The 12,467-nt window shown below is 45.3% G+C and overlaps 1 protein-coding gene across 1 annotated transcript in view; it reads right to left on the minus strand.

The window, feature by feature from the left end:
• Positions 1-12,467, minus strand: part of CACNA1G (calcium voltage-gated channel subunit alpha1 G) — a 275,653-nt gene that overhangs the window by 43,779 nt on the left and 219,407 nt on the right. Inside the window, exons 22-23 of the mRNA XM_054047819.1 lie at positions 4,222-4,348; positions 269-394 (exon numbers count right to left, since the gene is read on the minus strand). Of these exons, the coding sequence (XP_053903794.1) occupies positions 269-394; positions 4,222-4,348 (253 nt within the window). The remainder of the gene's footprint in view (positions 1-268; positions 395-4,221; positions 4,349-12,467) is intronic.

A 12,467-nucleotide genomic window follows, 5' to 3' on the forward strand; every position in this document is an offset into this window, starting at 1 on the left:
GCTGCTAGATGTATTTAGTTTATTATAGAGCAGTGAAGCAATTAAGTACACCGTGAAGCTACTTGTGCTTGTCTTATTCCAAAAGGAAGTGTGTGCACGCTTGGAAGCATTGCATTCGGGATTTACAAATGCAGGGTGGGTGTATATGAAGTGAATAGTGACTGTAGCTGCTTAGACCCCTGTAAGAAAACCCTATAAGTAATTATGCACAGATTTTTAAATCAAGGAGGTAAAGGAGCAAAGAAGCAGATTACCGTTCCAGTAATACCTGGCCGAGATTATCAAAATTATACTTGTGCCGGACCCATTTGTAGCTGGCTTCTGCACAGTCTGATTTGTTTGTGATGTTTCTGGTATCCTCCCCTTGGCAGACAAAAAACTTCCCTTTGAAAAGCTGTAAAACAGAAGAATGAGAGGAGGGGTAAATCCACTTTGTTTACCTGCACAGAATGGACAGCTCACTCGGGACCTACTGTGCAGCCCACACAATCAAATCAAGTTAAAGGTAAAAGCCTCGTTAATGCATGGCACTCAAAGCATGAAGCCTGGCATAACAATAGTGACAGTTTAGTTCAAAGGTACCTACTGAGAGAAAGCTTGAATGCCTCCTCTAACATAATTTAGGACACTGATCTTGAAGGTCTCCTTGCAGGAGGCTGGGTAGCCCCTAGGACTATCCTCTACAGCCTTCTGCTTCTAGGGCACTGGTTCAAATCCAGCCCAGGCTTGTAAGTGTTACCATCTGATGGCTGGTCAGTGACCTATGTGAAATGAGTATGGTGGTCTCAGTCCAGTTGCCAGTGAAAAGTCTTACAAGAGTGGCCAACAAAATTAGCCCTAATTCTGCCCTTTGGTTGACAGTCTTTGTTGGCAGAGAAAAAAAGGAATCAATGTGTCAGAGCAATGGAATATGTTCTTATTCCCAATAGTCAAAGTGAGGAGTGGTGTGGGCAGAGCCTCGTTCTCCTGCTGGACCTGTGGGGTGGATCAATGAGACTTCTATTTCTAGGGCTGTTAACCCAGCAACTTTCAATGACACTAAATCCCCTTGCTTGAGAACTGTTCTCCATCAATCATTAGACTGCTCTTCAGGAGAGTCTCTGCAAATATTTTTATAACCAGAGTTAAAGAATGAACTCCTATTGCTCCCTGGTGCCAGATCCTGGTCTCCCTTACATGGCCATAAAACCATGGACTCCAGGGGGGGTTACTCCTGATTTACACTTCAGAGAAGCATCAGCTGCTTAATTCTAGACTTGTTGCTTTCTGCAAAGCGGCACAGAAAATGGCAGCGCATGATTTCTATTTGGGACGTGGCAATTGATGGTGAAATCAGAGTGAACGAGACATATAGGAAATCCTGTTCTGCTGAGTGACAGCATCTTGCCACGCTTCCCTGGGACAGAGCAGCCTTCTATTCAGGCTCCTTAAATATCACTTGTGTATTTGAAAAAAGAGATGCTCACTCTTTATGATCTGTTGTTCTAGACAAAACAAATACAAGCCCTGGAGAGCAAAACAAACCCATACATTACTTAATGTATTTCCTTTGGCAGCAGAACACTTTCCACTAGAAGGGCAGGGATTCTGACTCACAGAGCTAACCAACATCTATTGTAGCCATAAAACTTTTAGATCTAGGACGGCTATAGCTCCCTTAAGGATCCGCATGGAGATAGCTTCTTCCAAATTAAACAGGAAGGTGAACACTGATTTTAATACATTGGCTATGAGTGTAATATCTTCATGACTAGGGGTGTAATAATATTCAGATGGGCCCTGTTACACAACCATAAACTGGAGAGGAACATAAAAGGATCTGATTTGCAAACACACTGAGCGCTGGCAGTTCACGCTTACTGGCAGCTCATGCTAGAGGTTCAGATTCTCAGCACTTCTGAAAATCGAAGGTCCAAAGTTTCAGAGGGACTCTGGCTTTTCTACTCCTGGCAGTGAATGACTATCCACATGCTACCATGATGCACACTTCAGAAATCTATGTAATATGATAAATAAGTAGCAGGCATTCCAATGCAATCCAGGGGGCAGGAGAATAGACTGGGGTTTAGGAGACGTGGGTTCCATTCTAGGTTCTTGCACTTAGGCAAATCACAAACTCTGTGCTTCTGTTTCCTACTCTGTCTGTCTGGTCTATTTAGACTGTAATCTCTTTGGGGCCGGGACTGCCTTTTCCTGTTAACTCTAGAAGATTGAATCTTACTATCGATCTTCATTTTATACTTACATGGAGGAAAAAAAACCCATGCTAATGCTGAGCAATCTAAGATTTGGTTTCTTTGATATAAATGATGGCCTTGCTTTTACAGTTATTCAGCATGCAGAACTCCCATTGACATCACTGGGAATTTTGCATGCTGACTGCAGGATCAGTTCTAATGTTTGTATATAGAGCTGTAAATGTGTCAATGTGGAATGGTGACAACTGAATAGAAGACCGGGAGAGGCACTGGGGAGAGCTATCACAATTAGCAGAAAGGAAATTCAAACAGCTCAGTGTGACAGATTTTTTTTTCCTGTTATAAACTCTTTTGGATCTGATTATTTTATTTTATGGGATGTGCTTAGTTTTATGGTCCTGTTTAGGGCAATGGATGGATGTGAAGTGTAATGGATGGATATCGTGCTGTACCTATACATCAACCTAGATGCAAAAATTGTCATGCATGGGATGATTCTTCCCTTTTGTTCTGTCGGGTTTGAATGCTATATTTATTAGTTATTTAAAGTACATTCGTTAATATAAAATGTTACGAAAGCCCTCTTTCCAAACTGGGAGCCAGTTTCCAAGCCAGCTTTGACAGATCAAATAAACTTCACCAGGAAAAGAGGAAACCATGCTGAAATATCCATCAGATAGAATCTCTTTCTTTTTCAGATGATTAGAAATTATTACAAGGAGATGGAAACTTTTCTCCAGTCTCTTCCCTTGGGCTCCTGCACTCCAAGGACTGGGGATGACGACAGCAGATTGTATCCAGGTTGCTTGACACAGCAGAAGGCTCAGAAATCAATATTTTCACCAGCTTCCAACTATGTAAACTTTCAGAACCCTGCACTGAGTCTACCGGGACAAGTTTTCCTTTGCACTTAGAAGCCAGCGGATTCCCAGCTATGAACGTTAGAGTTTCTATTTTCCATGAGTTTAAAGCTGGGGGAAAAAGGGGACATTGTCTCTCCAACTTTAATACCACAGATAGGAGACAGAATTGAATTGAATAGTTTCCTTGGACTGGGATTTCCTAGTGGGACATGGTAGAGATCGGATTATATTAACTATAGACTCAAATTCTGCTCTGGTTGGTCCTGGGGGAAGGACAGCCTAGGTGTAGCTCAGTTCATGTTCTGCTACAGGAACTCTGCCAGGCAGAGCACAAGTCCTCATGGTGGGGATGGAGGGGGCATGGTGAGGATGACTCTTGGCTGACACGCTGAGCAGGATCAGCATGCCCCCTCAGTCAGTGCTTGTTTTCGGGTATGTTTACATCGCAAATTAAGTTGTACTCATAGTGCTAGTAAACCCGCACTAGCTTTAATCAAGTTAACACCGGTAACAATAGCAATGAAGACGTGGCAGTCCAGACATCGGTACAAGCCCACTGGGAACCCTGGTTACATACTCAGGGTGCTAGCCCACATCAGGGTCCATGCAGCCACATCTTCACTGCTCGTGTTATCTGCTCTAGCTAAAGTTAATGCGGGCCTGGCCTACTCATGCTACAATTACACCTTAACCTGTGGTGTAGATGTGCCCTTAGAGAGCAGTATTACTGTATGCACTGGTCAGCTTGAAGGGGGTTAGACCCACCTGCTAACCCACAGATCTCACCTCCCCGACAGAACCAAGAAAGAGGTTGAAGTCATACCACCATAATTTTTCATACTCATGGCTGCGTCCACTGGTACTAAGAGTGCACGTGTGTGAAGTCTAGCCTATGATTCATTTTAAAAGCCTGTGAAAAGTGCAAAAGACTCAGTAAGCCATGGCTAGGGCTGGAATAATATGAATCTTGCTCTTTTCATGATATTTCAGTTCCTGGATGGGGAATTACCCCAGAAAGAAACTCACCTTAATCTGGGCCCCTCAAAGACCTGTAGCTCGCAAACAGTGGCAAAGATACCAAGATATTCCTCTTTATTTGGGCTTGCCTCTATTTCTAGCTTTGCCTGGATTCCAGGCAAAGAGCCCTGCAGGGAACCCACCTGGACTCCCAAGATTCCAAAGATGATGAAGAAAGCGCAACAGATGACCACAATGTTCCCAATAGGCTTCAGGGATGACATCAGGGTTTCCACCACCAGCTTCAGTCCTTGTGCTCGACTAATGACCCTTAGGGGAAAAAGCAGGCACAAGAAGCAGGTTAGACACTGTCCTTGCAACATTCCTCTGAATCCTTCCATGCTCTGAGGCACAGGCATAAGTGTGGACTAGGGAAAAAAGCTGTTTGAAATGGGGTGCGGCTGAAAAACAAGAGAGTACAAGGTGCTATGACGGGACTGAGTTCTAAGGGAGGTTGGGGAAACTTCATATGTACTCAGGGAGCCTCGTGTGTGGAATGGGGAAGAAGAGAAGGTTCAGGTGGGAATGCATACGTAGAAAGAGTTAGGTACACAGATCTTGATCCAAAGCCCACTGAAGTTAGTGGAAAGGCTTCTGTTAACTGCACTGGGCTTTCGAGCAGGCTCACAGAAAGGGAAAAGTACAGAGTACTCCCATGTCTTCTTCTCCCACTCTATTGCCTACACCTCCTCAGTCATGTCCTTTTTAACCACCTTATTAAAAAATGAATACAGATCTAATTTGAGTGACCTCTCCATGTAAGGCACACCTCCCCCGGCAACCTGAAAAATTCTATTGTCTTCTGATTGACCCCTTATGCAGCACTCTCAGTTCTTGTATCTTTCTTGTAAAGAGCTTTGGCACCTTTTCCCAATCTAATACCGTAGAACTTCAGAGTTAGGGACACCCCGGGAAGGGAGGTTGTGTCCGTAACTCTGAACAAAGCGCAGTTCGGGCTCCGGCTCCAGCAGCTGACGCTCCAGGCTTGGCTCCAGCACCGGCAGCTTCCTTGCAGGCAGCTTCTTTCCCTGGGTCCCACTGAGTTTGCAAGCTTGTCCCTCTCCCAGCTGGGGGTGGGGTGTGTGTGAAAACAGCATGTCCCCCTCCTGGCTGGGGGAGGGAGGGTGAAACCAGTGTGTCCGCCTCCCGGCCGAGGGAGGGGTGAAAGCGGCGCAGACCCCAGCACTGGTCCTGCTCCGCTGGCTCTGGCTGCCTTGGGCTGGCAGCTCCAGCATCTTCACTTCCTAGCTGTAAGTGGCTGCCCCGCATGTGGGGGTGAGGACAGGCAGCCCAGATGTGCCTACCTTTAAGCTGCAATACAGGCACAGTACAGTACTTGCTTTTTTCGTTTGTTTGTTTTGGTCTCTGCTGCTGCCTGATTGGTGACTTCTGGTTTCACGTGGTGTCCAATTGACCGGTCAGTCCGTAACTCTGGCGTTCGTATCTTTGAGGTTCTACTGTATGTCAGATGTGGTCCCTCTGGCCTCTTGTACTGCCAGAGATAGATCTGATGGTTTTAATCTAACCCATTGTCACTCCCAGATCTATCTTCTGATTAGCGCCTTCTAGAGCACATAGCCAGGATGTCATCTCTCCCCCCACCCATTGTTCATCAAAGCCTCATCACTTTGTATTTTTCTATAATGCAATTTGACAAGCTCTCTCGGTTCTGGTCTGGATCCCATCTCCCTTTGGATCCAGCCTCTAGTTTTGTGTCATTCACAAATGCATGCACTTGGTTCCACTTTCTCTCTTCCTGACCACTAATACACCATTTGAACAGGACTGGGTCCAACACAGATTCCTGAGCCACTACATTTCCTACCTTCATCCTATCTTACTTCTACCCATTCACTGCTGACATCAGATATTCAACCACTTTTGTGAGTCAACTGAGAACTTCACCACAAGAGCATAAACAGTAACCTTCAACGCTACAGGATTTCTCCCTATCTCTCTGGCATTACCTCGAATTTCATAACTGTAGATTAGATTATAATGTAGGGCTAAGGGAGAAGGCACAAGCAATCAATAGCAAGATAGAAACAAGCAGGAAAACAAAGGAGTAGAAGATGAACTACATCGTTATACCAAGGGCAATACTTGAATCAGAAGACTAAGCTTGTTTATATTAAAAAAATCCATCAAGTCATTTAGGGACAGATTTACAAAGGTATTTAGGGGCAAATAGGTTTCTAGTGAGATTTACAAAAGTACCATTGACATCAATGGGAGTTAGGGGGCTAACACTTTGTAAATCTAGTCTTTATGGTCAAGCTGCTTACAAATGTAGGCATGGAAAGTCAGGCATTGATGCACAAAAAACATGCAATTGCACCCATAGAGCGGGGTGTGCGTGTGTGTGTGTGTGTGTGTGTGTGTTTTGGACATAGGTTTAAAGGCTCCTTTGAAAACTTGGTACTCAAAATGTAAAGCACCTGTTCACTGATGGGACAAGGATGTCTTCCTTCCTGACTGACGTCCCCATTCTACACTGATCCTATCAGGGGCTCCCTGCTCTGCCCAGCTCTGTCCCTCTGCATTTTCACCCCACCCCCCTTGGTATGTTTTGCTTTCCTATCTCAATAACCTGCCTCTTGCCATCTTAAACTACCTCCCAGTCTGAGTTCTAGTCTAATCTCCATCCTCCCCAGACTGTGTCATTCCCCCAGCAGAGGTCACTGTGGGCTCGGACGTGTGACAGCGACGTTTGGCTTTATTGAGGTGCATGACGGATAAGCCTCATGCTCTCTGAAAGTTTGCATTATTCCTTGTGTGTCTCTGTGCCTGTAGAGTTAAACTCCAGAGCTATGTGCACGGCCATAAAATAATGGTGGGTTTTTTTTGTTTTCCTTTTTTTCTTCTTCTCAGAATTGTTGGCTTTAAACAATACCCTGAAAAACTAAAAAAAAAAAAAAAAAATATTTCCTTCTTTCTGGTAAAAGATTTACTCTAAATGTCAAGGGTAGCTTGTCAATTCCCCTTGTAAAAAGAAACAGATGGTGATATTTTTATCCACTCCCTACCAACACAACACAAAAGGCAGATGCTTCTGTTTTGCAACCTGGCTGTTGTGCTCAGGTAGCAGTTGTTGTTACTTATTACACTCTCTGCTCCCTGTCTGATCTGCTCTGTGCTGTCGTCCCGAGTTTGGAGAGGACTGGATGGCTCAGGGAATGTAAGGAGTTCTGAAGTCTTTAACCTTTAAGGCTGTGAAGCAAATCTAAGCCAGGCTGGCAGCAACCAAAACAAATCATTACCCTCAAATGGCAGCTTGGCACACAATGTTAAACATGTTTGTTGATCTCAGTCCAGTTCTGGGCAGGCAGGGATCCACATCACAAACAACAAACACTGTCCTCACTAGCACCCTTCTGGATAGTCTCAGCTGACAGAGTAAAGCATGTGAAGACTGAAATACACCCAGATCAGGGCTTAAGCATGTTAGGGGGAAAGCCTGCACTGTCCCAATCAGTTTGATGCCTATTCTGTATATGAATCCTAGGTACTTTTATGCCTCTCCATAACTGTAGTATCTGAGCACTTCACAATCACACACATTCCTCACAACAGCCCCACACGAAGTGCTATTATCCCCATTTTACAGATGGGAAAACAGGGGCACAGAAAGATTAAGTGATGTGCCCAAGGTCACTCAGGAAATCCGTGGTACAGTAGGAAATTGAACCAGGTCTCCTGAGTCCCAGGCAAGCACCCTCCCCACCCTTCCTCTCGTGAGGAAACTCTATTCTGTGGCTATAATGAAGAAATTCAGTCTCCAGGGCCTGGGAACTTTCACCAGCACCATCAAATTAAAGATGGAACAAAGTGATTTTCCTGACAAGACACCATCTGAGTTCCAACACAGGGAAAAGGAATAGGAGGTCATTCTTCTATATTGGCCAGCAGAGGATGCATGTTGAGAAAGAGGGGCTAAGAAATTATATAACCCTTTGGTTCTTTCAAATTCCTAATCAGAATATAATCCAGTGCATCTGCGTCACGTCTGCACGGCAGCCTGCACAACACCCCGCTGCTTCTCCTGTAACATTATCCCCAGGCCTACAGAAAAAAATCTGAAGAAAAATGTAATCCCAGATGTACGCCAACGGGCTGAAGGAGAGCTTTCCCGTCAGCTGTAGAGAAATTGGAGGAAAAGACCTCATGAGCTGACCTTATTAGCATAGACACACCACCTACTTTGCCAAGTGACTAATTTTCGCTGTTTTGGGTTAAAATTCACTTAAGCCTTGAAAGCAGGGGTAATTAAATGCTTTGATCCTTACTGTACAATTAAAAGGCATACTCACTAAACATGGGGTGGTGAGTCATATCCAAGTGACACTCAGAGGGGGTGGGGACAGATCTTCCTATCTGGTAGGGAGGAGTTTGTTTAAAGGTCCCAGATGCCATTTGACCCTTCCTCTCCAGGTCTAGGGGTTGAGCCTTACATCGGTCGTGGAGACAGCGTGCAGTGACAGGCAATGCAAGTGTCGGCAGGCTCCCCACTACCCAGTGAAATCACTAAGGTCTGGGTTCAGTGGTGGAACCTCAGAACCCAGCTAAAGGTAGCCTGGTGAGATCAGCAGCAAAAGCAGCCTCTTGCCCAACAAATCCTAGAAGAATGATTACTAACCGCATGGGGCTGTAGGGTTGGACCCAGCCAGACCATGGACTCAGCAGAGCAATGGCAGAGGCCTCACTCGCTGGAGGGGAACCCACCTGAATGCACTCCATAATGCTTTGCTGACGTTCGACAACAAACCATGAGCGGGGTGCAGTGGAGGGAAAGGGGGAGACGCATGTTAAAGAGACGGTCATCTATTGGGCTTCCACGCTGCAAGGTGGGAAGTTGAGGCAAAGAACTCCTGCCCAAGATCCTCCGGGGCGGGTGGTTTACTTATTGTCTGCATACTTCTGAGTCATCGTTGCTGTGCTTTCCCAAATTAATGCTGCGTCCCCTCTCCCCTTAATAAATGTTCTCTTTTCATTATACACAGACTCGGTGCTTGTGAGGGGGGAAGTACAGACTAGCAGCGATGCCCAGGGAAGGTATTTAGTTTTCCCAAGTTTCTGGGTGGGGGCTCAAGACGGTTTTATTTTGTAATTTTAAGAGGAACCTCTGGATACAGAGCTGGCGCTTGCAGCTGCTGCCACCACCCGTCAGAAGGTTAAACGCTAATTAATAAAAAACATCCTAGTCCTCATGCCTTCAGGCACTGAAGCTAAGATCCACCAGGTCAACGGAAGGGCTCCAGTGAGAGCCGGATAAGGTCCTAGATAGAACCGCAAAGTAACGCAATCTCAGCATTTCCGAGACATTAGTGTCAGCTCCATCATGATGGCTTCAACCATCCCAGCACCTCATCAATATTGCCCAAGAGCCTGCTGATATTATTGCCTGCAAACCCATGCTGTCCAGTCCACTGCTCCGGCAATTGAGTGCTGAACGATCCAGCTGATTCGAGCCCTCCGGACATTGTGACACGGTAGCCAGCTGAGATTGCATTAAGGACCATTTCAGCCTGTGTCAGGCATCTGACAAATGAAGAAATTGGAGTCACGGAAGTTCTTCAGCATGAAAAAAATGCTAATCCCTTGAGTTTCTCTTGGTTCTGCTGGCCTCAGCAGTCACAATGCTGCTAAACTCCAAGCATGCAGATGCTCCAAGACTGCTGTCAATCTCATCCCAGCTGGAACATATTTACTAACTTTAAGCCTGCTAGTCTGCTCAGCCCATTGGTATAAAGAAGTGGCAGCTCAGTGTTAATGCAGGCTTTCCTCCATGGGGGAAAAAAATAGCAAAGGTGATAATATGATAAAGAGGAGCGAAGCTATAAAATGACTATTTCATACAGCGATGGGAGGAAGAGTGAATAATTTACACATCTGCTTTGGAAGCTGAAGCCAAAGCTCTGAAGAGAGTAAAATAGCGTTGAAACCTATCCAAATTAATTCTGAATCCATTTTTAATTTGGATTTCTCTTTTATTGTGAGCTGTAGCACTTGATCCTGACAACAGCAAGTTGACACATTAGGAAGGTTTCAGAGCAGCAGCCGTGTTAGTCTGTATCCGCAAAAAGAACAGGAGTACTTGTGGCACCTTAGAGACTAACAAATTTATTAGAGCATAAGCTTTCGTGGACTACAGCCCACTTCTTCGGATGCATATAGAGTGGAATTAGGAAGGAATGTTATTGGATCAGCAATTCTTCTACAGGCTGGTACATCAGAGAGAGCAGTGGAAACACCTTGGAATGCTCCTTCTTTGTGACATTTTCAAACTTCTGTGCCTAGAGTGGGGCTTGAATACCCCTTTGTATAGCTTTAGGCCTGATATTCAATGACTGGGATGTGTAATTACGCCCACACAACTGCATGTACGTGATTTGCACGTATGCAGATTGGGTATTTCTTCATGCAAATGGTCAGCCGCACACGTTGCTGGTCAGGTGTACATGCAAATACTTGATTTGCATATGTGATTTTGCATACACAATTGTGTGTACTATATAAGGCAGTGGGGTTTTCCACAGTGAAATAAGACAAAGTAGCAATCAGGAAGGTCTTTTATAAGTAGCAAACCTCTAGGGCCATAAATCAAGGCAAGCTGCCATGAGCCAAAGCAAACTTAACAAAAACCCTTCACTTTCCTAACGTTCAATGCTGCGAGGTGTAGAGCGGTGGCTTCTTACAGGGATTTTTCTCCTGATGTCTCCCTGTCCTGGGGTGCTACACTCACCATTGAAGCGCCTCCTTCTGGTCGCATCCGGGGATTAGCTGTACCATGTCGACGCCCCTTCCTCACATTGCTCACTCCGTCTCTGTCCCGGTCTCACTCGCTTGAGACTCGACTGCTCCCGCTTTGTGGCTTGGCCTCTGGCCAGGTCACTGTAGCCCTCCCCTTCTGGGGGGCATATATCAAAGTCTCTCAGAACCCCCTGTCCCAGGCAGTCTTCCCATTCACTGCCCCATAACAGTGCCACTTCCCCAGTGGCTGGTAGGGGAACCCAGGCCCACCCTCTACACTGGTTTCCAGTTCAAGGAGCCTACAACACGCACTCAAGATCTGCACAAGGTCTATCCCTTTTTGCTGTATCCCTGGGCTGCTTCTTACCATACCTTCCCACACCTTCAGAGTGACAGCAGTTTCCATCTCTCCCACCCCGTTCCACTTTCAACTACTGGGCATTATAGAGAGGCCCCTCCTGTTCCTGTCCTGATGAGCTTCATCTCTAATTAGCCCTTGCTCCCTGGTTCCTCCTCTAGGTGCAGCCCAGGCGGTTAACTGGCACACGTAGCCACCTTCCCCCCCTTCAGGCTTTGTGTGGGGTGGACATCCCATCACACTGCCTTATAGCCATTCTTGCAATTCTACCCCTCACACATATACAGGAAGTTGGCAAATGGCAGCCAGAAGTCGTCACTTGCTGACCCGGTCCCTGCCTCGAGCGGAGTGAATAACTGATTTTTTTTCAGTTCGGTGGCCAATAATTTTGGGTTGACCTGAAACGGAAATATTTTGGTTTTCTTGCCAAAATGACCCCCTCCCCAATTTGTTTCAAAACAAATGAAATGTTTCATTTGACCGGAAATGAATATTTGCGTGTGTGTGTTTGTTTCATTTTCGGGCGTTTAACTTTTTAAAAATACATTTAGCTAAATTTGTAAACAAAACACCGATTTTGAAATGAAAAGTAGAAACGTTTCATCTTGAAAATGTAGTAGTGAAAAGCTGCGGCTTAAAAAATTTGTCCGTTCCCCCCCCTCAATGATTTTGTCTGAGTCTATTTGCTAAATACAACCCCAATTCATGAAAAGTTTGGGCTGGCTGAAGCACCACACAGGGCCTTGTGCAGGGTCCAGGATCTGAAGTGAATCTCATACACTGAATTGACATTCCTACATTAATAGCAGCTAATTTCCCAGGCAATATGTGCTTCATTTTGATTAAAACAAGAGGAGGCTGAGTTGTGCATCCAATTACACTTGCACATACACAGCTGTGCCAACAGGTGGAGCTAAAGAATGCAAAATTTATTGTTCTTAAATGAGACAGCAAAATAAGTTACTGTGCCTTGGGCAGGGAGGCCACCATGGTCAGCTGAGTCCATATGTGCATGTGCATAACTGCAGATGGATTTCCACGTGTGGAGATTTATGAATTACTGAAAAGCCCCTACTTTAACGGTTGGCTTTTCATTTGCTACAAATCTAATTACAGAGGAACAGAATCGATTGTGAACGTATTTAGGGAACAGTTTCATTGTTATCTTTTAAAAACTTCCTTTGCGTTATGAAGTGTTTGTGCAGTTTAGTCAATCACAAACACTCATGTACCCTCTTGAGAAAATACATCCTACGCCAACGGAACAAAATAATGTAAGGG

Source organism: Malaclemys terrapin, chromosome 13, assembly GCF_027887155.1.
Source record: "Malaclemys terrapin pileata isolate rMalTer1 chromosome 13, rMalTer1.hap1, whole genome shotgun sequence".
Taxonomy (NCBI): Eukaryota; Metazoa; Chordata; order Testudines; family Emydidae; genus Malaclemys; species Malaclemys terrapin.